Source organism: Rhinolophus hipposideros (genome assembly GCF_964194185.1).
Source record: "Rhinolophus hipposideros genome assembly, chromosome: 10".
Taxonomy (NCBI): domain Eukaryota; kingdom Metazoa; phylum Chordata; class Mammalia; order Chiroptera; family Rhinolophidae; genus Rhinolophus; species Rhinolophus hipposideros.
Window position 1 is genome coordinate 9,196,356 of NC_138056.1, and position 27,841 is coordinate 9,224,196.

A 27,841-nucleotide genomic window follows, 5' to 3' on the forward strand; every position below is an offset into this window, starting at 1 on the left:
CGCTAAGGATGCTGGCAAGTGGCCTGGTGGGCCCTTCAGCGTCTGAAGAAGAAAACACAGTTCGAGGAGGAGGAGGGGTGACAGGCCACTCTAGGGTCAGGGGAGGGGACGCGCTGGGTTTGGAGGAACTGGGAGGGCTAAGGGGAAGAAGGCGGGGACCTTCGTTCTCGTCTGGGACGTGCACGAATTTCTGTCCCCTTCCTTCCCTCTCTACGCCTCTGCAGTTCCTCCGGTCCCAAAAGAATGAAAAGGCCGGAGGGCTCTGGAGCAATGGAAGTGGGAGGACCGGGCAAGGGGCGCGGACAGGGGTTGAGGTCAGTGGGTCAGCCCCTAGGCTCGGGGAGGCGTCAGCGCAACTTCCCCAGCCGCTCACGCCCGCATCAGGCACCTCCGCAGCAGCCGCCGTGCTACACGGATCCTCAACAGGCGCCCTCATCCGGGTACTCGGGGCTGCGCTGTGAGCGACGGGGCTGGGCCTGGGAGGCGGGGCCTCCCCTGGTTGGCTGCCTCGGGAGCCGTGAGTCCTCCAAGAGGCCAGGTGAGGCCGTCCCGTGATGCCCCGCGTCTCGGCCGCTCTGGGCTGCAACGTGTCTGCGGGGCGGAGGCAGCGGCAGTGGAGTTCGCCGCGAGGGTCGGGGCCCCTGTCTCTTCGCTGGTGTCCGTCTCTCTGTCGTTGCGGTCGAGTCCCGACGGGCCGCCGTAGGCCCTCGACATGTCGTACAACTACGTGGTAACGGCGCAGAAGCCCACCGCCGTGAACGGCTGCGTGACCGGTGCGGCTGCCAGGGCCGGAGACCCCGGGGAAGGAGGGCGCCGGGGGGATCCGAGGCCTAGGGCGGCCCGCGGGGCCCGCAGCGGCCGGGCGGGAGCGGGCCCGGGGTATGCAAGGCGCTGGCGGCCGAGGAACCTGCGCGGTCCACGACTTCAAAGGAGATGTCTCCGCACGCGCCTTTTGGGGGGAGGAGGGGCTGAAAAAGCTGCGTTCGCGAGTCCCCTTTGGTGCCTCGGGAGGTCACTTTCCTTCGAGGACAAGGACGGGCCCGATGGGACCGAGAGCGAAGTGGGAGTCGGTGGTGCGGTGTTGCTTGGGCCCCGAGGTTGACCTGGTGTGGTCAGGGGATGGGGCGCCGGGGACGGCGACTTACGGGTTCGAATTTTTCTCGTGGGAGAGCGTGGGGGGCGCGGGAGGTGGAGGGACGCGAGGAGGGCCCGCACTCCCCCGCAGCAGGAGCGTCCGCTTTGCCTGGGGCTGTTGTTTACACGAGGGAGCTGCAGGCAGAGACGATACGGACGCCCCGGCCCAGTGCTGCGTTTGCCTTGGATTGCCTGGCACGTAGATGTCCCGAATCCGGAAATAGTCATTTCGGACAATGTTTTCAGCAAAATAGGAAAACCTCAGACTTGTGTGTGGACGTAATTCTAAGTGTGATTCCAACACAAGCGTTTGGAGAGTTGGAGGTGGTGGAAGAATGTGGACCCAGACTAGTGGTAGACGACGGGGAGGGCAAGAGATGTTGGACAAAACAAGGTTTCCATGCGAAGCCCTCAGAATTTTCTTCATTTGACCGGCTCTGTTTGGCAATGATTTTCTGAAATTTTAGATTAGGACTGAATAGAGGTGAACGCTTTCTTTAGCGTTCCCTTAATTAGGAAACATCTGCCACTGCAGTAGGAAAAAATTGGAGGGCACAGAGCCATCTGAAAGGTTTCACAGTCGTCGTCAGTTGAAGGACTTTACGTTGGTCTTAGGCCCAGTCCCGTTTTCTTAGTCTGATTGGAGAAGTAGCTTTTGTGCACGTATGAAATGAGACTCTGAGGTGCTGGCTTGCTGAGAAGGGAGTGAGTGGAGGGAGCCGCAGAAATACATGAATTCAATGAGAATTCTGGAGGTATTAGGTAGAAGTGGGAGGGTTATTTACATACTTCTATGGCGTCAAAAGTTAGAGGATCTGTTCTTTCAGGACACTTTACTTCAGCTGAAGACTTGAACCTGCTGATTGCCAAAAACACGAGATTAGAGATCTATGTGGTCACCGCGGAGGGGCTTCGGCCCGTGAAAGAAGTGGGCATGTATGGGAAGATCGCTGTCATGGAGCTTTTCAGGCCCAAGGTAAGTGATCTAGGTTGGGACCAGCGACAAAGACTCTTTTACGTTGTTTTACATCATTGATTAAGATGGAAGGAATGAAGCTTAGGAGAGAAACTACAGTTTTTGAATGGCGGACTTTATATTCTTAGAAGCGGGAGACATTGACTAGGGAAAAGTTGATCAAGTTGACTTCTTTAGAAGGGGAAATTAAAGCAGTTTGAAATGTGGGTCACCATACTGTGGGTCGTCATGGTGATTCAGAGCATTGGCTCTACAGTAGGGCAGTCCTGGCTTCATTCCTTATTAATTCTAACTTTGGGTGTCACTTAACCTTTCAGAGCCTATTTCCCTGTCTGCAAAACGGGGATAACAGTATCCAATCCGTTGGATTAGTGTGAAGAGTAAATGATTTAATAACACAGGGCCTAGCACAAGCATTCACTGTTAACATTTATACTCACATTGTTATCATCATTATTGTAATTCAAATGTTTCCATTCAACTAGCCATCACGTTTCTTCTTTATATCTGAACTGAATCTGACTAGAAAGCAATGGATTCAAAATTTTAATGATAACCTTTTGAACAATATACATTTTGGGGTTCTGTGTTAGTAGTAAGACTTTGTGGATCCATTTCAGCTCCCGTTGTTATTCACATTTTTTCCCTTTTCAAATACTTGGAGAGGATTAGAGGATTCATTACATTCATCTTTTAGAATTTGAATGGAATGATTGAGGTTAGCTTGATTTGGAAATAGATGACGACATTGTATATAGAGAAGAGCAATGGAGAATCATGAAAATGAGGACTAGATGTTTACCAGCTTCAGTTCTGGCCTTTTGTACATAACCCTTAGAGTGTGTGTGCACTTACGTGTGTTGTATGCTCACCGTGGATTTTTTCTTCAGAGAGGAAAAAAAAGTTGTTAAGGAACTTGGCATGCTTCAAGAATGAATCTTAAAGGCTGGACAGGTATTCCTGTTTTAAAAAAGAACCTGTTTTGATAGCATAATGTTGGTTTCAGGGGGAGAGCAAGGACCTCCTGTTTATCCTGACAGCTAAATACAATGCCTGCATCCTGGAGTACAAGCAGAGTGGCGAAAGCATTGACATCATCACGCGAGCCCATGGCAACGTCCAGGTGAGGTGGCTGCTTCAGGCTGATGCGAGTTTTCCGGGTAGGGCTGTCGTGATTTGATGAAGACATTTGAAGTGCGGGGGCAGTTCTTTGTATGACCAGAGAAACAAGGGGAAATCACTTAAGGGTTTTGAGCTTTTATGGAGAAGACTTCTGTAGTTTACTCAGAGTCCAAGGGACAGGGTAAATAATTTATTGCAGTTCAGTATTTTGCAAAGAGGAATACACTGACATTTGGGCTCCCTGACATGTCAAGCAGATGCCACTTTCCTGGGAAAGTGGTGCCCTGTGTCCTCTGTTACTCTGGGTGTTGAGGTTCTCCCCTAACTCCCGTTTTACTTCTCAGGACCGAATCGGCCGCCCCTCGGAAACAGGCATTATTGGCATCATTGACCCCGAGTGCCGGATGATTGGCCTGCGACTCTATGATGGCCTTTTCAAGGTTATTCCACTCGACCGGGACAATAAAGAGCTCAAGGCCTTTAACATCCGCCTGGAGGAGTTGCATGTCATTGACGTCAAGTTCCTATATGGTTGCCAAGCACCTACTATATGTTTTGTCTACCAGGTACTACAGCGGGAGGACAGGGAGAAGCTGTGTGGTTTGGCGTAGTAGGAGTTCATTTTTGCTAATTGAAATGCCTGGATTTCATAGTAGGGTAGGCAGAAGTGTTTAATGTGTTTTGAAAGATTTTGAACGATGTGATTAATGTGGGTCAGATTTTGGTTGCGTCTTGAGTGCAGTAGTACTTATTGTGAAGGCAGGAAGCTCTGTGGGTCTTGTAACAGGTTTTAATCCTGAGATTACAGTCTGGTTGTGGGCCTTGGAGATTTTATAGGGTGACCCAGTTTATTCTTTGTCTCTTACTGACATGCTAGGGGATTATTAAATCTTAGCTGTAGAGAAATGATCTGGAAATTGCCTTTACAAGCAAAGAGAAAAATGTCTTGGTGATGCTTTATATATGTCTTCTAAGAAGAGGTTGGCATTTTATGCAGCACTCACTTTCTGGTGACTTGCTGGCTCTTGACTTCTATTTTAGTCTGTGCCTAAAACTTGAGCAGAGCTGATTGTAGGCAGCTGTTCTCTGGGCCAGATCTGTTAAGGGGGGTGCAGAATGCAGAGCACTAGACTAACATGCCTGTATCTTGGTAAAATCTGAGCCTTTGAACAAAGGGCCACACAGCATGAGGTCATTTCCCTAGCTTGTTGTTGAATAAATGACAGAAGGAAACATAGTCCAAGTCCATGTGCTGTGTGCAGGCATGAAAACAGTTTGATAGCTGTGTTAAGTTCTGGAAATACTGATGTATATTTGGATATTTCTTTGTAGTGTCACCATGAGTGTTACAGTTCTGAGGCTGGTTGGATTTCGGATGAATAAGATTGAAAGTATTTCGGAGATTTTGTTTGATCTCTTTTTACAGTGCGCTATCAGAGCTGAGATAAAAACAGAATTTCTCTCCCTTCAGTTTTGTAAATACCAGGTCATTAAGACATTGATGTTGGTTATTCTGACTCTGTTCCTCGCCTTAGGGCTGCCAGTGTGCACGATCTTTCATTTCTGTGTATGTGTCACAAGAGGCTCAAATCCAAACCCCAGCTAGAACTTTTGTGAAGTTGAGTCTTACTCTAGTCATTGATGGAAAAAACCTTTTCCTCAACTGAAAGTTACTTTACTCTTGTTTTTGTTTTTTGTTTTTTTGCTAAAAATTCAATTTGACAAATATTTACCGTGTAAAAGGTAGTTATGCTAAGTGTTTCTGGAAATGTAACAGTGATTAAGGTGTGGTCCCTGCCCTGAAACACATGTTGAATTCCTTTCATAACTTATACTCTGGTCTGGCTTTTGTTGAGGCCACCATCCTCCACCGGCTGAATGTAGCTTTTTCCTGACCCTTTAGCTCCTAAAGGTGACTGACAGCTCCAGGGTGAAGTGAGTCATGATTCAGAAAAAAGCAGGGAAGAGGTTGTTGACAATGGCAGGACTAGAGGTTTTGGCTAACTTTAGGGGGAGCAATATGTGTCCTCTCTGTGCAGTCACCCCATCAGGATGCTTTTAAGAATTGTATCAAACAATAATTTTAAAATTTAGATATACTTAGCTTCTCAATGTGTTTGTTGTTTTCTCTTTTGCTATTTTGTAAGTTCCTTGAGGCCAAGGAATATAAACTATATTCTTTGTATGTGTAGACATTTACATTGTATCTTACAGTGGTTAGGGTAGTAACACATTCATTTTTATAATTCTTAAACCTGTCAGTGGTTGGTTGTCTTGTTGGAAACAATAGGCCTGAGTGACAATCTACCCAGTCACAGGCTCAGCTGGTGGCTGTTAGCCTGCTGATGGATAAGGATGGGAAGGCTGACATGACAGCATTGTCAGATACTGGGTAGTGGTGGCCTGGCCCCTTCAGGGCCCCTCTCCAGTCCAAGGTTCACCTTTCCTAAGGGCTAATCATTTCACCTTTCCCCACCTAGGACCCTCAGGGGCGGCACGTAAAAACTTATGAGGTGTCTCTCCGAGAGAAGGAGTTCAATAAGGGCCCTTGGAAACAGGAAAATGTAGAAGCTGAAGCTTCCATGGTGATCGCAGGTTGGTTGGGTGTCTTAGGAAATTTGCCTCCGACCCAGGTCTGGGCCGGTTTCCTGCCCTTCCTCACCTTCTCTGCCCCTGCGTCTCAGTGCTCTAGTGCTATTGAGCATATGTGTTGTTCAGCACACCCCGTCTCCTCTCCCTAAATGTGCTTTCCTTGGCTTTTTCCGTTTCTGTCTTTGGGATTGTCTTGTTTTTTTACTCCTCCCCTCCCCCGCAAAAGTATAGCTTTCCTTACTGGGGTGGAGAGGTTAGTATAAAACACTAAGATTGATTTGCACAGTGGCATATGGAAGTTGGCGTCATTATTTTATTATTGGGCATAACATTTAAGAAACTAAGAAGGACCAGTAGAGTTTATCTCATCTGACTCCTTTATTTCATAGATGAAGAAACAGGGCCCGAGGGGCTTGCCCGTGCCTGTGCCTCCCTGACAAACCTGGGCTGCATTCCAGGCCTGTTTGTACCTTATCTACTCTCTGGCCCAAGCACTATGTTGTGTGTCCCACTTTTGTAGAGAAATTTTAAAACTCTTGAGTGCAAATTAACTGTTCTAAATGGTGGCCGTGATAATGGGGGAAATTAAGCTAAGGAACAAGGAAGAAAGGAAAAGCTTTTAGCTGAAGTTTAGGAGAGAAAATGAGAAGAATGCCTGTGGAAGAACAGCAAGAAGACTGTACCCTAGGAGCTCGGAAACAGTAAAACTACCAGGAGTAGATATTGCCAGCCTAAAGTTTCTAAGATAGGAATCTCACGTTAAAGTTTGCCTCAGATAACTGGATCAGTGCCCTTGCTGTGTCAGGGTGTGGCAGGTCCAAGGTGCAGACCATTCTCATGTCCTTTTTCCTGACCATTCTAATGTCCTTTTTCCTGCAGTCCCGGAGCCTTTTGGAGGGGCCATCATCATTGGGCAGGAATCAATCACCTATCACAATGGTGACAAATACCTGGCCATTGCACCACCTATCATCAAGGTGAGTGGCTTTCTTTTACTTTTTTCTTCCTTTTATCCCTTGTTCTTACCCTGTTCCTTTCTCCCCATTTGTCAAAAGGAGATTCACAGATTTCTGTTGTACTCTTCACTAAGTATATAATATACTGTATTGGTCATTGGGAATACATAGATTGGCCTGGTTTTGCTTACACAGAGCTTGCTTGTGCGCTAAGAGAGAAATAATAATCAAAATAGGTTTACCCTTTGGTGCAGCCATTATGGAAAATGGTATGGAGATTCCTCAGAAAATTAATAGAGCTGCCATATGACCCAGCAAGACGTATCACTTCTGTATATTTATCTGAAGAAAACAAAAACACTAATTCGAAAAGTTATATGCACGCCTGTGTTCAATGCAGCATTATTTACAATAGCGAAGATGTGGCAGCAACCTAGTGTCCATCGATAGATGAATGGATAAAGAAGAGGCGTGCGTGTGTGTATACATTCTATATACACACACATACAATGGAATATTATTCAGCAATAAAAAGTGAAATCTTGCCACTTATGACAACATAATCCTAGAGAGGATTATGTTAAGTGAAATAAGCCAAAGATATACTGTATGGTTCTACTTACATGTGGAATCTAAAAAAATAAAATGAATAAACAAAGCAGAAACAGGCCTATAGATACATGGAACAAGTTCATGGTTGCCAAAGGGGAGGACGGGTGAGGAGATGCATGAAAATAAAAAAATGTGCAGTGCAAGTCTGTCCAGTAAGTGATTCTAGTCATAATAAAAATGGCATACACACACACACACACACACACACACACACACACACACACACACAAACAAAGTTTACCCTTTCCATTGACTAGGGCAACTTTAAGAAGAAAAATTTTGCAAATTCTATTGAATGGTTTCAAGGCTCAAGTCGTAAAGTAATATAGTGGTAAATTATATAGACTTTAAAAAAATTAGTCACAAAGATTTCAGACCTTAAAATTTCAAGTCATAAAAATTAAGCCTTAAGAATAAATAATAAAATCCATGATAACGTTAGTGGTAGTGGGTAATTAGTGGTAGTGCGGATAAATGACAAACTTTGTGCATTTATATTCCAGTGAATACTTAGCTGCTTCCTGTTCTATATCTATTTCTATTTTCCAGTAGAATAATATGTGAATAAACATTCAAGGTATATTGAGCGCCTCAAAATTATCTTTGAAATAAAAATGTCATTTTTAATCATACATGTGATGTTACCTGAGTGGATTCCTTGCTTGAAATGGTTCGGTTTGGTAAAGGGAGTGGTTTGCTCTCATCTCTAAACGACTGTGTCTTCCCTCTTGGCAGCAAAGCACCATTGTGTGTCACAATCGCGTGGACCCCAATGGTTCCCGTTATCTGCTGGGAGACATGGAAGGACGGCTCTTCATGCTGCTTTTGGAGAAGGAGGAACAGATGGACGGCACCGTCACTCTCAAGGATCTCCGTGTGGAACTCCTCGGAGAGGTACGGCTTGTTCCTGCTCTGCTGCGTTCTCCTAGGGACCTAGTGACCTGAGATGTGTGGTCCCACACCGCGACTGCGAAATAGATAACCCAGCAACAAACAGTCACTCCTGCAGTGGAGGTTGGTTTTTGAACGAGTTAGATGTTGGAGAACCTCATAGGAAGCCAGGCACTACCTCAAGCATAAAAAGAAAGAGAAACAAAGGATACAAGCTAGAATGAAAGACAAACGTAATGCTGATATTCAATTCTGGGAGGAGAGTCCCAAAAAAGTTTAAGAATTATGCAGCGAATTGTGGAGATTTCTGATTATTTCAAGGGGATTGAAGTTCTTAGGATTAACATGATCATTTGGAGCAGGCACCTACAAGATAAATTACGGAGTTTTCTGACTCTAGGGAGTTTTCTGACTTATAGGGATGTGATAAGTGGAGAGTCACAAACTTCAGAGATTTAGGAACATTTGCTTAGTGTGACCTGGGATTTGAAATGGAGAATTGTTTTGGGAATCATGGCTGCGGGTGTGCATTTTTCTCAGCAGAGGTCTGAGAGGTGGGTAGGACGGTGTCCGAATCCCCCGTGGAGACCATTTTGATGACTTTCGTGGTGTTGACTTTCTCCTAGACCTCCATTGCTGAGTGCTTGACATACCTCGATAATGGCGTTGTATTTGTTGGGTCTCGCCTTGGTGACTCTCAGCTTGTGAAGGTGAGAAGACATTTTCTTCTTTCTAGCTTCTTTTCACTGTCTTCGCTGCTGCTTTGCCAGGTTTCGCCTGTGTTTAGTGCCTCTCAGAAGTTCTTCAGCTCACCTGTATCCCTACTATCCAGCTTTCTACTTGGTTGATTTAACATCCTACCCCAAGTAGCTCTTTATCATCCAGCAAACGTGCCAGGCTGGGTGTTGTGTGCCGTGGGCAATGATGAACAAGACACAGCTCCTGTCTCCAAAGCTCATAGTCTAATGTACTGGATTCCCTCAGGAATTGAAAATTTTTGACCTTCTCTGCAGAAAAATGCATGTAAACATTTTACATTTCCAAACTGCTTCATTAGAAACCTCTGGCTGCTTAGTGGGTCACTGTAAGACAACCAGGTTCCTTAGGCAACAGTCCCCTGTAGGAGCCTGCAGTAGAGCACAAGAAGGGCAGATGTAGTAGGACTGAGAGTTTCTTTTGGATGAGGATCATCTCTTTAGGGGTGGGTCTGTTAGGAGCATTATAGGACTAACATTATTTTTCTTCTCAGCTCAATGTCGACAGCAATGAACAAGGCTCCTATGTAGTGGCCATGGAAACCTTTACCAATTTAGGACCCATCGTGGACATGTGTGTGGTGGACCTGGAGAGGCAGGGGCAGGGACAGGTAAGGGGCTCATCCTGGAAATGGAGAGGGGATGTGCCCACTCAAACTGTGTCCTCCTAGGTTTGCCATTCTTGAATGGGGCGTACGCACTGATGATAACTTTCTTTTTTAATTAAAGTTTATTCGGGTGACGATTGTTAGTAAAATTACATAGGTTTCAGGTATACAATTCTGTAATACATCGTCTATATTTCACATTGTGTGTTCACCACCCAGAGTTAGTTCTCCTTCCATCACCAAATATTTGACCCCCACTAATAATAACTTTTAAGAGCTTCGCACTAATCCCAGTGATAGAAGGATAATTACCATTTATTGACTGCCTATCTTGGTCTGCCGGGCACTTTATATATTAGGTTGGTGCAAAAGTAATTGCGGTTTAAAAGGTTAAAAATAATTGCAAAAACCGCGGTTACTTTTGCACCAACCTAGTACATTATCTATAATCACACGAGCACCCTGTTAGATAGGGATTCTTGACCATTTCAGAAGTGAGGACTAACTTTAAGGCTGATGAAGATTAGCTTGTCCGAGATCACAGAATTATTAAATGGCAGGTGTGTCTGACTCCAGATCTTATGATCTTTCTGGTAAACTAGGTTCCCAGGGTGGGAGCAAGCTTGCTAGGAGCTTTTTGCTTCTTGGACTAGGACATCCTGTCTGCTTGATAACCCTGAGAGTCTTTGATATCATCCTCTGCAAAGTGCATCCTCAAACTCAGCTCCACAATAAGGGTCCTTGGACCTAGGTATAGCTAGTTGACTTTCTGGGCATCAGTATGATGGCCCCAGGCTCTGGAGGAGGTTATTTAGAAACCTTTTCTCTCCTTGCAGCTGGTCACTTGCTCTGGGGCTTTCAAGGAAGGTTCCTTGCGGATCATCCGGAATGGAATTGGAATCCACGAGCATGCCAGCATTGACTTACCAGGCATCAAAGGTAGTCTTTTGGTGGACGTGGGACCTAGGTCTTACTTGAGTGACCTTGGCCTTTGGCTTTGTTACATGTCATGAAGGCACTTGGGTGGGAGCTAGAGGAAAGCAGGTCAAATGAAGAGTAAAGAAAGTCGTGATGACAAGTGATAGAAGCTTAAACATACTTAAAACTACAAAAGTTGACTTAAAGAATACTATTAACTAAAATTGGGTATTGGAGTGGAGGAAGGGGGGCGGAAAGGATTACAAGTTAAATGTAATGTTGTTTGTAGGGAACTGATAGAATCCCTAAAGAAAGTAAGAACTGAGGATATCATATAAAGGTCTAAGTATAAAGGTAACTTCTAGAACAAAAACACAAATCTTCCTAAATTCCAGGAGAACTATGACAATCAAAAGGATCAAAGAAAGACTATATAGTATAAGAGTTTTACAGTACAGAAACAGTAAACATAAGGTAGAATATGACAGGACTGATATCAAACGTCTGTATGAGTATCTATCTGATACATCAGATGTCTGGTACCGTATCAGTAATGCAAATGGGCTAAACTCGCTGATTATAAGAAAAAGATGATCAGATTGAACCATAAAGCAAAACCAATTCAAAATTGTATGTAGGAGGCACATCTAAAATAAAGTAATTCAGAATATGAAAAAATAAAAGGATGAGAACAGAAAAGAAATAGAGGTTAATGATTAGAAAGGAAGAGATCATAGAACTACAAAACCCAAGAGAGTCAGCTGAAGAACTATAGACAAGAATTCATTAAGGTAGCAGGATATAAAATTAATGTACTGACGTCAATAACTTTCATGTAAAAACAATTAGAAGGTACAGTAGGAGAAAAGAGGCAATTTACAACAGCAATGAAAAGATAAAATACTGGAGCGGCTGGTTAGCTCAGTTGGTTAGAGCGCGGTGCTCTTAACAAGGTTGCCGGTTCGATCCCCACATGGGCCAGTGTGAGCTGCGCCCTCCACAACTAGAGTGAAACAACTACTTGACTTGGAGCTGATGGGTCCTGGAAAAAAAAACACACTTAAATAAAAGTTTAAGAAAAAAGAAAGAAGATAAAATACCAACGAATAAATTTAACAACTATGCAAAATCTATACAAGGAAATCTTTAAAACATTCTTGAAGGATTAAAAGTATAGATTGATCAAACGAAAAAGACATACTAAGGTCTTACAACTCAACATTATAAAGCTGTTTTCTCTTTAATTTTTTACATTTAATGTTTCTCAATAAAAACACCAGTAGGGCTTTTTTTCTTGACCTAAACAAGTCTCAAAGTCCAAATGGAAGAAGGAAAAAACAAGAAAAGCCAGCAAAACTAAAAATGTGGTTTTGGTGCACGAATAGGCAGACTCAGAAGTCCAGAAGTAGACACAGCTTTATGTGGGAGTTTAGTATATAATGGTGGTATTTCAATTCAGTGAGATAAAGATGATTGTTTTTAATAAATGATGTTAGAATAAACAGTCATTTGGGAAAGGATATGGTTGGACCCATACTGCACAATGCATACCTTGCTAGAACCTAAATGAATCAAAGACTTAAAGTAAAAAATGAAGCCAAACAAAAGCTAAAACACAAAGCTGGTAAACTCTTTTCTAATTTTGGAGTGGGGAAGGTTTTTTAAACTGACTCACAATACAGAAACCAAAAAGACTAATAAATAAAACACTTCTGCGTGGTAAAAATAACACTAAATTAAGTTAGAAGAAATGGCAAACTGGATAAAAACATGTTTAACTTTTAGACAAAAGCCTAATCTCCCTAATTTATAAAAAAAATTTCTGGAAAGATCACCAAATATCTTGTCCCCAAATTGGCAAAGGACATGAGTAGACAGGTAACAGGCCTCACTTGTATTAAGAGAAATGCAAAACAAAATAGTAATATCATTCTTTACCACATGACCAAAATCCGAAAGTTTGACAACACATTGTGTTGGTGAGGCTCTGGGGAAATCAGCATGCTCATTGACAATACCTATTAAACTGCAGCTGCATTTAGTGATTTACCTGGCCACTCCAATTCTAGGCTTCTGCACCCTAGACCTTCATGACATGAATATAAGGTTATTTGTTGTGGCAATGTGTGTTACTAATGAACTGGCGTGTCCATAAAATTAAATACTGTGCAGATGTCCAAAACGGGACTGCTCTGTTCTGCTGAGGGCTCAGGCATGTAGTGAGTGAAAAAACAGGGTGCAGAACAGGATGTGATAGGCTACTTTATGTTTGTAGTGCTGGTAATACGGGGTTGGCCTGTTACCTTCAATTAAAATAAATTGGATTAAATTAAAAAATGGAAGGACAAACTAGAAACTATTCTTGGTAATTAATTTGAGGGATAGGTTGGAGGGAGAGGTAGAGAAGCGACACTTTTGCGTTTGACTTTGAGTCATGGAAATGTATTATCCCCTCTGAAATCCAATGGAAAACCTTAAAATATCAGGCTCAAACAGTTTTTAGCATACCTAGCTTCTTCAGTCTTATATCCAGGGAAGAACAGAGTAGAGTGTATTATTCAGCTGAGGACTGACTCCAAATTGCCTGCTCTTCCTGTGGGGTAGGCTGGCCCTTCCTTAGATGTGTTGGTCTGTACTATGCAGCTTAATTCTTGATCTTTGTTCCAGGCCTGTGGCCACTGCGGTCTGATCCTAACCGGGAGACTGATGACACTTTGGTGCTCTCTTTTGTGGGCCAGACAAGGTAAGATGAGTCTGGTGCTAGCTTCAGGTTCTCGTGTGAAGGTTGCAAGGTGGGGAAGCTGGTCTGGCTGACCCAGGCCTTCTTTTCTGCTACAGAGTTCTCATGTTAAATGGAGAAGAGGTGGAAGAAACTGAACTGATGGGTTTCGTGGATGATCAGCAGACTTTTTTCTGTGGCAACGTGGCTCATCAGCAACTTATCCAGGTAACGACTGAGAAGCAGGCAGGCCCCGTGTATGTGAATTTGACCTAGAGTGCAGTACAAAGCACCACTGGATTTTAGAACGGTCCATTTTTATGGCTCTAAAAGTAATGTTAAAGGGCCAGAAAGAAAATTAAAATTATTTAAATGATAATCCACTACTCCGAGATAACATATTAAATCTATCTGCGATATGGCGGTCAGATAGCCTTTTGGCACTTGTTAGCCACGAGAGTCTGGTTTCTGAGCAACTCCCACCCCTCAGCAATCTTTTTATCGTTCGCCTGACCCTGATGCTCTTTGGTTTTTGTACACCCTCCTCCCCTTTGGGCTGTTCTCCACCCTGGCCAGAGTCAGTGTTTGCCAGTGGTAGGTACAGCGTTTGAGTGCCTGAGGATTATTGAACTGTCTCCATTTTTTTTATCCACTTGGTCTTTCTTGTAGCCAACAGGCAGTGGTGGATTTGGTAAAAACTAGAGGCAAGAAGGTTCTGTCACTTTGTGGACCGAGTGTGGGAGGGGCTAATACTGACACATTGTTTTCTCATAATTTCCTAACTAAGTGGCCTGAAGACTGGCACAGCTCATATATCTGTTACTAGAGGGCGTTCCTCCTTAAATATAAACTCAATTTTAATTGGTAAGATGAATCGATACAGAACAGTGTCATCAACCTGCTTTTTGTTTTATTTCAGTGATGAAATAAATTTATAAGACATTTCAATACAGTTTTGTTGCCTTTACTAAAGAATCTGAAATCATTTTAATGATTTGCACAGTAAAGAAGTTGGAAGTTTTAGCGGTCTCATTTTTGGGTGGAGAAAAACCGCTAGATTGGTGGTTGCAGGTTCTTACCCCACTGATTCCTTTCCACGGGATGTGGCTTGAGTTACCCAAGCCTTAACCAAAAGCCTAATGAAGCAGGCTTTTTTTTTTTTTTTCTGGCTGTAGGTATGCAAGCTGTAAGCTCCTCTAAGCCCGCCTTCAGGGCTTCAGCTAAACATGACGTAATTAATCATTACAGGATTTGGGGAAAAAATATACATGGCAGAGGAGGACTTACGTAGCTTATTCTTGGGGCTCCACTAGGGTAGCTGTTAGCACTTTCCCACTCCTGTACGGATCCCTGCAGGTACTTGTAGACTTTGCTCTTCTTTCTAGATCACTTCCGCATCCGTGAGGTTGGTCTCTCAAGAACCCAAAGCTCTAGTCAGTGAATGGAAGGAGCCCCAGGGCAAGAACATCAGTGTGGCCTCCTGCAACAGCAGCCAGGTAGTTGTCGCCGTGGGAAGGGCCCTCTACTACCTGCAGATCCATCCTCAGGAGCTCCAACAGATCAGGTGTGTGTTTATCTGTCTGCACTGCTCCCCGCCCATTTTCTCTGGGACTTCTTTCATGCTTGGTTTCCTTCCTCTGCCATATTCCTCTTTGTTCAGCCACACAGAGATGGAACACGAAGTGGCCTGCTTGGACATCACCCCCTTAGGGGACAGCAATGGGCAGTCCCCTCTTTGTGCCATTGGCCTCTGGACAGACATCTCGGCCCGTATCTTGAAGCTGCCCTCTTTTGAACTGCTGCACAAAGAGATGCTGGGTGGAGGTGCGGATCTTTCAAGGCCCTGGGTTGGGATCAGAGTTGGAATGTGGAACAAGAACTGATTGTGCCCTTTTCACAGAGATCATCCCTCGTTCCATCCTGATGACCACCTTTGAAAGTAGCCACTACCTCCTTTGTGCCTTGGGAGACGGAGCACTTTTCTACTTTGGGCTCAATATTGAGACAGGTGAGAAGAGCATTTTTTGAGTGGGGGGCTCTTTGGAAAATATGGAGGATTGGAGTTGCAGAGTTCTTAGTCCCAGGGTGCTGCTTTTGAACCTTACGATGCAGCGGTTTGTGCTGTTTCCGTCTTTCCTCGATGCCGTTCCTTCTGCAGGCCTGTTGAGTGATCGGAAGAAGGTGACTCTGGGCACCCAGCCTACGGTGTTGAGGACCTTCCGCTCGCTCTCCACCACCAACGTCTTTGCTTGCTCCGACCGCCCCACTGTCATCTACAGCAGCAACCACAAATTGGTCTTCTCCAATGTCAACCTCAAGGAGGTGAACTACATGTGTCCCCTCAACTCAGATGGCTATCCGGACAGGTGAGCCTCTTTTTCCTTCCTTTGAAAGAGCCATGGATTGAGGGCATCGCGATGTTTTCCTCCAACCCCTTCGCTCCAGCCTTTTCCCAGTGTCACAGTCAGTAAAAAGCTGAGATGGCACATGTAGAGCAGAGCTACATGTCTCTAATCTACATGTCTCAAATCTGGCCACCCATTGAAATAGCTGGGAAACTTTTTTAAAAGGACAGCTTTTTTTTTGACTCCATCTCAGATTCTGATTCAGTAGATCTGAAGTTGGGCCCTAGAATCTGTATTTTCAGAAAACCACTCAGGTAATTCAAATGCTTAAACTCCAATTGGGAGATCATTATGTATTCCCCTAGAGCAGGAGTTCTCCCGTGTGGCCCCCACCAGCAGCCACTGCATTACCCGGGAACTCCTTAGAAATGGGAAATTTTTGTGGGGAGCAATCTGATTTAACAAGCCCTCCAGCTGCTTCTGATAGTTTGCTAGTTGTGATTGACAGGCTCTGGTCTAGTAGATTCTAACGCTGTACATTAGTATTACATTGAAAGCTGTTAAACCTCAGCCGAGGCCCACTCAGACTAATTAAGTAAGAAAATCGTGGGGTGGGACCAGGCATTAGAATTTTGCAGTCTCCCCAGATGGTTTTTAGCATCGAGTCAGAATTGAGAACCACTGCCTTGGAATGAGCTACTAGTGTAATTCTGCCTTGTTTTTCTTCCTCTGTGGAGTTGCCTCCTTGGGTCTACTCAGTCTAAACCCAGACCCTTCTTTCCAGCCTGGCACTGGCCAACAACAGCACCCTCACCATCGGCACCATCGATGAGATCCAGAAGCTGCACATTCGCACGGTTCCCCTCTACGAGTCTCCCAGGTGAGGCCAGGCTGAGGGAGCGGCCCGGGTGCTCTGTGAGGTGCTGGGCTTTTTTCTGAGGCTCTGTTGTTCTGTGCTTGTGCTCCAGGAAGATCTGCTACCAGGAAGTGTCCCAGTGCTTTGGGGTCCTCTCCAGCCGTATTGAAGTTCAGGACACAAGTGGGGGCACAACTGCTTTGAGGCCCAGTGCCAGCACCCAGGTGAGGGCAGTGGACAAAGAAAGATGGCATTAGAGCAGGGGCAGACTTTCCTATAAAGGGTCAGGTAGTAAATATTTTCCGCTTTGCAGGCCATATAGTCTCAGTCACTACTCAGCTCTGCCATTACAAAAGCAGCCGTGGACAACAGGTGAGCACAGCTTTACTTATAAAAACAGGCAGGAGTTGGATTTGGCCCCCTCATTAGAGGGTGAAGAAGAATTTGGGATAGGCGAGGCAGTCCTTGGTTTTGCTGCCCGGTAGCCTCGCAGGACGAATGATTCCTTTTCCCTTAGCAGTTTGGGTACTTTTTAAGGGTGTGTGTAACTGGCGACAGCGTACCGTAACTGGGATTTGGAGCCTGACAGAATTAGCGACAAGGTTTATTGCTAGCTGTGTGACCTCGGCAAGTCTAAAGTTCAATTTTCTCGTCTGCAAATGATAATGACAGGACAGTCTAGAGCCGCACATGATAGGCTCAGTGGAGATATTAAGCGGATCACTCGTTCCATGGATTCTTTGCCTTTCTTGTTCCCAACATCTGTGATAGGACTTCTCCCCTAACCTGGAGTAGGAGGTCTTCTTTCTTTTGTCTGAAGTGCTCCCTGCTCTTTCTGTGGATTTAGAGACTGTCTCTTTGCTAGGTATCCTGCGTTTCTCCGTAGTTTGGCTTGATTGACGTGGCATCACTATTACAGGGATCTTTAATGACCCTCACGTTGTGGTGTTCTGGCTGCTGTGTCGATTCCGTACAGAATTGGGCTCCTTATCCTCGGTCTGCATGTCCTCTCTGAAGCCCTGTGCTCTGCAGGCTCCACTCGAGCTGCCAACCTTCCGAGTTTTGCTCATTCAGACTCAGCCTCTGTTCCCTGATCCTGTCTGATCCCCTCACTGATGTTCCCAGCGCCCGTTCTGCTGTTGAGAGGGGTCTTGAGTGTTCTTTCTGTTCTCAGGCCCTGTCCAGCAGCGTCAGCTCCAGCAAGCTGTTCTCCAGCAGCACAGCCCCTCACGAGACCTCCTTCGGAGAAGAGGTGGAGGTGCACAACCTCCTTATCATTGACCAGCACACCTTCGAAGGTGCACATGAGCTCTTTCTCTCATTTTGTACCTCGATCCTCCCTAAACTAGGCTGTTCTGGGTTCTGATCTATTCCATAATTTCATAGCCACTGTGACAGATATCCTGGGAGGGGTGGGACCTCTGAGTTGGCCGTGAGTCCCGAGTGCTGGGCCTCCTCAGGTCAACATAGGCTGGTGAGGGACAGTCTGAGGAGACAGGAGCAGGAGGCGTGTATTCTGCTTGGAGCCAAGCGGTGGCCTGTAAGTGCAGGATTACACGCGCTGGGGGTCATCAGCCAGTCACCTCTCTCTACTCTCCTTCTAGTGCTTCATGCCCACCAGTTTCTGCAGAACGAGTATGCCCTCAGCCTGGTCTCCTGCAAGTTGGGCAAAGACCCCAACACGTACTTCATTGTGGGCACGGCCATGGTGTACCCGGAAGAGGCGGAGCCCAAGCAGGGCCGGATTGTGGTCTTTCAGTATTCGGATGGTGAGTGGGCACAGTCTCCAGCTTTTGAGATATTTGAAATTCTGGGAAAGTAAGCACGGGTTTTACGTTTCAGAGCCTCAGTTAAGCAACAGAACTACTTCGGTTAATTGTTGTGACACAAGGTATTCTGTTCCTTTCTCTCAAGCTGTTGATGGTCTGAATGCATTTTGGAGTAGGCGAGCAGAGGCACATATAATCTAGCATATGTTCCTTTCTTTTCTACTCTTTCAAAGGCAGAAAAAAGGGGAGAGGTGAATGATGGGTAAGAGGACCTAGTGGCCAGAGTAAGTGTCAGGAATCTTGGATTTGTTTTTCACTTGGTTGCTCAGCCACACGGTCCTCTTTCCAGCTTCAGCACTGTTTTTCATTTCTGTGTCTTTTCTCATCTTCCCTGCCCAGTGTGGTTCTAAAGACTCGCTGTCAGCCCAGAAATCTCAGATCAGATGGCCGAGATGGAATTGGTCTCCATCTTGAAGACAGATCTGGAGTTTCAGGGTGGAGAAAGGGCTTGGACACTGTTTGGAATCACTGCACATTACCTTGGGGCCCAACTTCCGGTGGTGGTTAAGCCTAGTCTACACTGACTCTGTCTTTCCTGCTTTCAGATGAGTGGCTTTGGGGCAGGAGTTAGAGCCAGAGGGGAAACCGGAGGATTCTTTTGATTAATTAAAATGTAGGCTTGTCAAATATATGGTGATGGAAGGAGAACTGACTCTGGGTAGTGAACGCACAATGGGATTTATAGACGATGTAATACAGAATTGTACACCTGAAATCTATGTAATTTCATTAACAATTGTCACCCCAATAAATTAAAAAAAAAATGTAGGCTCGTAAAAGAAACTCAAGAGTATCTTCCCCCCCCACCCCCCAGGAAAACTACAGACTGTGGCTGAAAAGGAAGTGAAAGGGGCCGTGTACTCTATGGTGGAATTTAACGGGAAGCTGTTGGCCAGCATCAATAGCACGGTGAGGCCCATACCACTCGGTATCCTTCATACCTTAGGTAGCACACAGAGACATTGTCCACATAGCACATCTCCCTTATGTTTCCTGGGGCAGCGTGTGTGTCCAGTTTTAAGGATAACCAAGTAGTGGGATGGAGGGGGAGCTGGGAATCGGGGAAGCTCGCGTTGCACCAGATAGCGGACTTGGTTATGTAAACCCCCATGCGGATCAGATCCTAAGTGCTTATGGGGAGTGTGAGAAGGGTAAGAGCTATGGCTTCTGCTCCAGAAGGGTCCTGAGTGCAGGAGCTCCTGACCTTGTGGTTGGGAAGTGCCACCCTTCCAGTGTGTGAGTGTGTTCACCAAACTGAGAGCTCTTTGAGCCCCAGAGTTTAGGGATGTTTACGAAGACTTCGTCATGTAGCCACGATGGAATATTAACTCAGTCTCTAGCCCCTCCCGCTCCCCAGGATGGGTGGGGCTGAAAGTCTCAAGCTTCTAATCCTTGCTTGGTCTTTCTGGTCTCCCTTTCTGGACTCCTGAAGCTATCCAGGAGTCACCAAGAGTGGCCTCATTAGAACAAAAGACACTCCTATCTATCACCCAGGAAATTCCAAGGGATTTAGGAGCTCTGCGTAAAACTTTTCTATTACCTATATCACTGAGGAAGTTACAAGGTTTTAGGAGCTCTAGGTCTGGAACTGGGGCAGAGGCCAAATATATTTGTCTTAATATATCACAGTGAGGATACTAGAGGTTTGGTTTTGGACATGCTAAGTTTCAGTGGTCATCTTAGTAAAGATTTCAGGTAGGTAGCTGGTTGAGGGAGGCATGGAATTCAGGCAAGAGGAAGGCTGGAGATGTCCATGTGGCCGTTGTTAGGAGGCATTTAAAGCTAACGGTCTGGATGAGATCACCTGAGATCAGGACAGACTCGATGAACTGCAGGTTCTGCTAGTGTCGGGGACCGTAAGGCTTAAGACTTGGCCATTGTTTTAGCAGCGTGGAGGCCGGTGGCGACCTTGACCAGAGAGCTCTTTTGGTTGAGTGGTAGAGACGGAAGGAAACTCGATTGAAGAGCGTTCAACTGGGCCTAGGAGAAGAGAACAGCTAGTATAAGAAAACCCTTTCGAGGAGTTTGGTAGTAAAGGAGAAGAGAGGAATGGGGTAACTACAGGGGAACGTCAGGACGAGAGTTTTAACTTCTTAAGTTTGGAAATATTGTTTTCTGTGCTGATGAGAACAGTCTGTTAAAGAATTGCTGGAGCCACGTTTTGAATAGGCAAGAGGGAGGTATGGGATCAAGTACATAGTGTTACCTCAGATGGTGGAAGCGTTGGAAATCCTCGTTTGGTTGTATCCATCTGTAAAGTAGCTGAGAAGAAAGAGGAGGTATTAGAGGCTTGAGGAGAGTTGAGGGATGAACTCGTTTCAGGACCTGAGGAGTAATGGACTAGGGAAATGCACAGTTCCTGAGAAGTGTAAGAGCCCACTTTCTGGGAGTGGTCTTGGATTTAAAGTGAGACCAGTCATCCTGGTTGGTCGGTTTTTCTCAGCTGTAGTTGAAGACTAGAATTTCAGCCAAGTTGGGTTTTGTTAGCTGAGCATGATCAAGGGAGAAAGGGGTGAGGGAGTTAAGCACCTGGAGGAGAAGGATTATGGTCATGGCCTCTGGGCATCTGAGGAAAGGTGACACTGAGCACATGACATTCTGGAGTTATTTTTAATGACAGGATCTTCGGGGTGACCATGGAATGGAAAAGATAAGTGGGGAAAAGGGGGGGTTCTGAAAAGGTTAGAGATCAGGATATTGGAAGGATCTTCCTTGTGTGAATATTAACACCACCAAGAATTATAGGATGTCGTGTGGGAAAGAATGATGGGAAGGGGGTGGTGGTGGGAGTAGTCTGATGGTGTGACCTTCAGAGCTGGCACCTTAGCGGGGAGGTGCCATAAAAAGTAAAAGGGCAGGCAAAGAGGTGTGCGGAAGGCCGTGCTTCAGGCAGTCCTGTGGTGCGAGGGACAGCAGGAGAGAAAATAGCCAAGGGCACTGGGGCCCCTATGAAGGAACCACATTTCCGTTAGAATAACAAGGGACAGGTTGCCCGTGACTAGTGACAGTGTTCCAGAGGGTACAGTGAACTGCTGCCAGGATAGGGAGGGGTCAGATGTGAGGTCAGATTAGGAGACGTCCAATCCATTGCTGTCTAACAAATATCATAGGAGTCACATGAATAATTTTTAAACTTTCTAGTAGCCACATGAATAAAAGCAAAAAGAAGCAGGTGAAATTTTAGTAATGTATTTTATTTAATAGATTTAAGATATTATTTTAATGTGTAATCAATATAAAAATTATTTTACTTTTTGTTCATACGAATACTTCAAAAGCGTAAGTTTTACGCTTACAGCACGTCTCCATTTGGCCTAGCTACATTTCAGGTGTTTTGTTGCCATGAGTGGACAGTGGAGGTCTAGAACCTGTTGAGTTGAGAGTGGAGTCTTGAGTTTTTGTTGGTGTCTGACCTTGGTGTTGCCCATCTCCATGGCAGCTAGGGAGGCCGAGCATGTGGAGAGGGAGCGGTGGGGTGGTGTAGCCAGGAATGTGGAGAGCTCTTGACTCCGTCTTCACTCTTCTGTTGGAGACGGCTGGGCTTCCCCAAAGGTGGGCTGTTCTGAGCACCCTTGACCCTGCCAATAGAGTTGTGGCAGCCATTGTAATGACTACGAATGACTCTTGAAGTGGAGTGAGGTTAGGGTTCTTCGGACACACCTCGGTAAGTCATGGCTTAATGTATTCTGTCCAGGAGTCTCTGTATGTGCAGAGGCCATGGGGCGGGCCCCCTGGCCCTGAAGGGGCTGTTAGGGCAGGCTTCCCCCGGGGGTTGAGTCTGTCTCCCTTGAACTGTGCTGTACCAAATGCCTGTTCACCTGTCTGCCGATTATAAAGCATCTTCATTCTTTCGGAGATGTGGTTATAACTGAAGAAACATTGCAGTGGAGAAGAAAAATACTTTTTGGGGGGTGGTGGAGGACTAGTGCTTTAGAGTCCTTTGTTATGTGACAGCATTTTCGTTGGACTTTCCCATTCACTTTCTCTGCTCATTGCTCACATCAAAGGTTCCAGGAATGAACAAGCCTGAGAAGGGTTTGGAAAAGGCAGTTTGTTGGGAGGCGACCTTGTTCCTTTCTGATCAGGAAATTGGAGATGGATCTTCTCTTTCCAGAGATGTTTCTGTAGGTCCGTCACCAAACTTGGGTCACAAGAAAACATCTTTTGTCATATCCACAGTATTGCTTGCATCACTAGTGACGTAGTATTTGTCTTTACACTGACCCCTTATATAAAAGAAAACTTTGTAGTATTAGTTTGATGTACTCGCTCTATTTTCATGGCTCCTGAATACCTACTACTGGAGTAAAAGGTGTTCATGCAAGCACCGCCTCAGGCCCTTCCACAGCCCACACTGCACCTGGTGGCTGGGGCTGCAGGTGGGGAAGGAGCACGGGGCAGTCATGCTGAGAGGACCCGGGCCGCGCAGCTGCAGAGAAACGCCATGCCCTCCCTCCCCAGGTGCGGCTTTATGAGTGGACGACAGAGAAGGAGCTTCGCACCGAGTGTAATCACTACAACAACATCATGGCGCTCTACCTGAAGACCAAGGGTGACTTCATCCTGGTGGGCGACCTCATGCGCTCCGTGCTGCTGCTCGCCTACAAGCCCATGGAGGGAAACTTCGAAGAGGTAGTGGGGGTGGCGCAGGCCGCTCGCTCAGCCTTGACTCCTGCTAGTGTTTCTCTGCTGGTGAGGGACAGTCCGGCCAGTGGGGGCAGAAATGTTTCCCGGGAGCATACGTTCTGCGTCGATTGAGTATTTTTACAGACCCCCAACTTGAACTCAGCAGCCTCCATTTCTGGATAATTGCAACCAAATCAGCTGTGTTTGCCAGCGACGGGGAGAATCTGTCCAGAGTGGTGGTGGTTCAACCCAGGGATGGATCTTCTCAGGGCAGACTCTTGGCTTCTGGCTAACAGAAGACAGGCCCCAGCACTGCTGTCCCATGCAAACTGCTAATTGTATTTTCTTATTTGCACCTTGTTTGTTTTAAGATCGCTCGAGACTTTAACCCCAACTGGATGAGTGCTGTGGAAATCTTGGATGATGACAATTTCCTGGGGGCTGAAAATGCCTTTAACTTGTTTGTGTGTCAGAAGGATAGGTGAGTGACCAGCTGTGGGAATGACGGGGGGACGGGGGGGGGCGGCTGGAACCCCGGGTCCATGGTGGATGAGGACACTGCGTCCCCCCTCTCAGACTCAGCTGCTCCTCTTCACAGAGGTTGGGTTTTTTCATGAGAGAATCGAGACCACAAAAATGAGCCTCTTCAGACCGGCTCCTGTGCTGTGGGGTGTGTGGGCTCGTCAGGGAAGCTCGGCACACGGTGTCCACAGCGCGTGGTCCCGGGGGGGGGCAGGAGGTTCGGGTAGTGAGTCTGTCACACTGCCTTTTAGCGCTGCCACCACTGATGAGGAGCGACAACACCTTCAGGAGGTGGGTCTCTTCCACCTGGGCGAATTCGTCAATGTCTTCTGCCACGGCTCCCTGGTTATGCAGAACCTGGGCGAGACTTCCACCCCCACGCAGGGCTCAGTGCTCTTTGGCACCGTTAATGGCATGATTGGTAAGGGTCATCCCTGCTGGGCGTGGTCCCACACAGTCCCCTTCTTGAGGTCACCATTCTGGGTGACAAGGGAGAGCAGGCTGGGCCCTCCTCGTGCTGCCTTCCTGGGCCGCCCTTAGTGGGACTTGCTTGCTGTGGGTTCCAGAGCTCTCTGCAGCCATTGCTCCCTTTGCTTCTTCAGGGCTGGTGACCTCACTGTCAGAGAGCTGGTACAACCTCCTGCTGGATATGCAGAATCGACTCAATAAAGTCATCAAAAGTGTGGGCAAGATTGAGCACTCCTTATATCCTTCCCAGACGGGTCCCCTCGTTGGGCACCATGTCCTGGCACAGGCAGAGCTGCGGGCCCCTGAGCTGCTTCTGCAAACTGCCATCTGTTTAAGAAATGTCTTACCTAGGTTCCTGGGGTGAACAGGCTTTTTTCTTCTTTTCAACTTACAGAAAAATCCAAACCTAATAGTAGAGAGAATAGTACAGTGAGGCCCCGTGTGCTTATCACCGAGCTTCATCTGGTTCATCTTGGAAATACACATTTATGTTCCTGAAATGTGTCTGCCTCTGGCCTTCCTGGTGTTGCATGTCCGTCAGTCAGTTTAGACAACACATGAACGTCCTTTCAGAGATCTTGTTGTGGTAGCAGTGTCTGAAGACTCTCACTAGGGAGGCTGACAGGAGAGGAGGAAAGTGACGAAGCTAAAAACCCCAGAAGTCCAAGGGTCAGCCGCCCCAGACACCCAGGATTCAAGTACTAGTGGAAGCTTGCTTCTTGTGGGAGACGTGTAGGGCGCTCCAGAGGGGCTCCTGCCGTGAGTGTGAGGGTGGTCACCTGTTACAGGCAGTACGGCCCAGCGCTAACGCGCGTGGAGGAGACAGGCTGCGGTGTTGGGTTTTGCTGAGCAGCGGGCATTCCTCTGTCTCACTGAGAGGATTCTGGCTAGACTCAGAAGAGTGCTTTTTCCCAGGCGTGCTCATCCCCTTCACTGGGCGCCTGGCACAAAATACCTACACCCCGCCAGGCCGGACACACAAAGTCTGACCTGTACTTTTAGAAACGTTATTTTGAATGTCACCCGTTGAGAACCGTTGGAGGGGGAAGTCGTTTTTTGTGTCTTTCAATTCCAAAACCGTCCAAAGAGCAATGTGAGTTTCAGTTGCATCTGTTGTTCCGAGTTCTCGTGCTGATCGCTTCCGATCGTGGTCTTGTGCAGAGGTGGGGATGAGGGAGAGTAAGGGTGTCGCTAAACAATCGCACGCTCCTTAACCCAGCCCGCCCACTTGGAGATCCTTTCATACGGAGCGAAAGACAGAACCAGCCACCGGCTTCATCGACGGGGATTTGATTGAGAGCTTCCTGGATATTAGCCGGCCCAAGATGCAGGAGGTTGTGGCAAACCTACAGGTGAGCTGTGTGGAGTTCAGCCCGGGGCCAGTTACATGCCAGGAGCCTGTCACAACTCCGCTGCCTCCCTTCCTCTCTTCCCAGAGGCCAGTGGGCCGTTTAAGTATCTCCTGCCACCAGGGAAAGTGGAGTCTGAGGGCGAGGAGATGTCGCCAAGGCTCGAGGCTTGTGGGTACCCACCAGGCGCCTGGCACTGTACTAGCAACTTGACCCATGTGACCCCTGTTCTTTAGCAACAAGGGCATGTGTGGGATCTGGGGCAGTCCCACAGGAGGGCAGCAGGCTCAGGATCCGGCAGGGAAGAGAAATTGCCTCAGTGCTGGAGTTTGGAGGAGTGCTCACTGGAGATGGTACCTCTGAAGGGCATCCTGGAAGAGGGAAATGTACGCCAGGTGGCAGCCTCTGAGCCAGCTTTGCCCTCAGTAGACCTTGCTGACCTGTACCCTCACGGGGAGCTGTGGACTTCTGACGGGAACTTCTTCCCTGCCATGGCGCTGGTGGATCCAGGGCCCTCCCTCACTGTGCGCATCCCTTTCCCCAGCGGGGAACCCTCTTGGTCCTCACAATCCTCTCCCTCTCCTTGCAGTATGATGATGGCAGCGGGATGAAGCGAGAGGCCACCGCGGACGACCTGATCAAGGTTGTGGAGGAGCTGACACGGATCCACTAGCCAAGGGCAGTGTCCCCTTTCCCAGACCCTCCCCGAAGGCTTTGCCCTCCTGCCTCCCCTCCCCCGCCACTGTCTCCTCGGCCATGGGAGACCTCTCCCTAAGCCAGCTGCCCCAGAAGCCACGGTCAACTGTGTGCAAATGGGGAGTTCTTAGAACTAAAACCAGTTCACTAGAGACCTGGGAATGGGCTGAAGGTGAAATTTTTTTCCCCTGGATTTTTACGAGTCTCACATGATTCCAACCATCACCTTGGGCCACCAAGCCTTCATTGGTGTTGCCCGTGGTCCTCCTTCCAGGGAGGGATTTTGCAGCTCTTTGGCTGAAAGGAAGCTCTGTGTGTGTCTCTCACACTCATGCGCTGTCTTCTACTATCTTTTTATTTAGGTTGGGGGTGTGGGGAGGTGGGTAAAAGGGAAGAGGGGCGGGAAGGGTTCATTGTCTTTGAAGTGAGGGCTTCCTTTTACTTTCTTCTGTTGCCTCTGAGAGCTTTGGGTCTGGAGGCCTGACTGCCAGGCCATGGGCTGCCTGAGTATAAAACCTGGAGATGGTGGATGATTGCCAAGCCACAGCCTTTTGTCTCTGGGGAACTGCCTTCTTCAGAGAGAAGGAGGTGGGTGGATGTGAATTGGTGGTTAGTTTCTGAGTTTTACCAAATAAAGTAGAATCTAAGAAGAAAGATCCATTTGTTTCTGCTTTTCTTCCCGCCGCCCGGCACTCCAGCACCCAGGTCATACTGTGCCCAATTTTCTGCAAACTCATTTCCCTCTTTCATGGCGGCTGCTGCTGTCACTTGTCTTTGCTGCTGGAACAAGTCTTGTCAAGTAGTGAGACGTCTGTACCTCTCCTTTGCCGTGTGACCGTTTTTGGTAGGGTCCAAGGGTGATGGACATCAGGTTTTTGAAATTCCCTGGTCTTTGGTTGCCTTCGCCGAGGCACCGTGTGACGCCTAGTGGCCTCTGTCAGTCACCTGCCGGCCTGGGGGCTGCTTGGGCTGCCTTCCCTGTGTCGTCCTAGTTTTACAGCCAGCTAGTCCCCAGGTGCTGCTCCGTGGCCTCACACGCAGCTCACGGTGCATTGCCACGCTTCCTGTTGTCACATGCCCTTCGGATTCTGGCTTTATTTCCTCTGGTTTTAATCCAGTAAACGTTCGGTGCCTTTGGTTTGAAAATACAAGAGTAGGGCACATTTGGGTTCACCTTTCTATGCAGCAAACAGAGCCTGTCTTTTTTCAGCGCAGTGGGTCAGAGTGTCTGGGCCCACATTTCCACCAATGACCCAGTGGGAATAAAGGCTGCTCTGTCCCAACGGTGGAGTTGGGTAGATCCCAGGCATATTGGCTGGCTCCTTTAAGACCAGCCTTTGATATAGTGTCAGGAAAGTTGTGGTTTCAAGTTCAAACAGTGGTTTTGAGAGATTCTAGCTTAAAAGGAAAAGGGCAAAGCATCGCTGCTTTGGGGGTCTTCTGGAGTGAGTTTCCTTCCCTGGAGGCATTCCTTGTGTTTCATTACGGTTCTTTTTCCCTTACTCTCCTGGGATTTCTGAGGGTGGAGGTTAAGGGTCTTAAGGGAAAAAATAATCAGCATGTCTTAAAAACCACAATTTAACTTGAAACACAACACTGTGATTTGAATTCTTAAAGTCATGGTTTGAATTGAAAAGGCCTGCCCCCATGCCAGATAACAGCTGTAATGAGACAGGCGAGCAACAGTCTCCAGACTGTGATTATTTAAAAAATGTAATCATAGATGGGAGGGTGGACTACAAGGTGCCAAGGTCAGAAAGATGGACTGTAGTGTGATGTATTCCGGTGCTTTTTAACCGTCTGACCTGCAGCCCCAGAGATGTGCTACGTTGAGTAGAAGGTTACGTAGCAGTGGCTTCAGTCTTGA

General features: G+C 46.9%; 1 protein-coding gene across 1 annotated transcript; it reads left to right on the forward strand.

The window, feature by feature from the left end:
• Window positions 1-382: 382 nt before the first annotated feature.
• DDB1 (damage specific DNA binding protein 1) lies at window positions 383-26,630 on the forward strand. The gene is made up of 27 exons (XM_081064338.1): window positions 383-773; window positions 1,962-2,110; window positions 3,117-3,233; window positions 3,577-3,798; window positions 5,713-5,827; window positions 6,704-6,801; window positions 8,128-8,286; window positions 8,910-8,993; window positions 9,533-9,649; window positions 10,483-10,585; window positions 13,232-13,307; window positions 13,403-13,511; window positions 14,669-14,847; window positions 14,944-15,107; window positions 15,184-15,291; window positions 15,442-15,649; window positions 16,413-16,508; window positions 16,597-16,708; window positions 17,659-17,782; window positions 18,089-18,253; window positions 19,128-19,222; window positions 22,775-22,945; window positions 23,311-23,420; window positions 23,713-23,882; window positions 24,064-24,166; window positions 25,158-25,281; window positions 25,868-26,630. Exons 1-27 carry the CDS (start codon window positions 713-715, stop codon window positions 25,949-25,951), a joined length of 3,423 nt encoding a protein of 1,140 aa, XP_080920464.1. The 5' UTR covers window positions 383-712; the 3' UTR covers window positions 25,952-26,630.
• Window positions 26,631-27,841: the final 1,211 nt, after the last annotated feature.

Bases quoted from the DNA above. Each gene is read 5' to 3' on its own strand.
- DDB1 (XM_081064338.1), top strand. From the start codon at position 713: ATGTCGTACAACTACGTGGTAACGGCGCAGAAGCCCACCGCCGTGAAC. The intron at 2,111-3,116 runs GTAAGTGATCTA...TGTTGGTTTCAG, and splicing joins TGGAGCTTTTCAGGCCCAAG to GGGGAGAGCAAGGACCTCCT. The intron at 17,783-18,088 runs GTGCACATGAGC...CTCTCCTTCTAG, and splicing joins TGACCAGCACACCTTCGAAG to TGCTTCATGCCCACCAGTTT.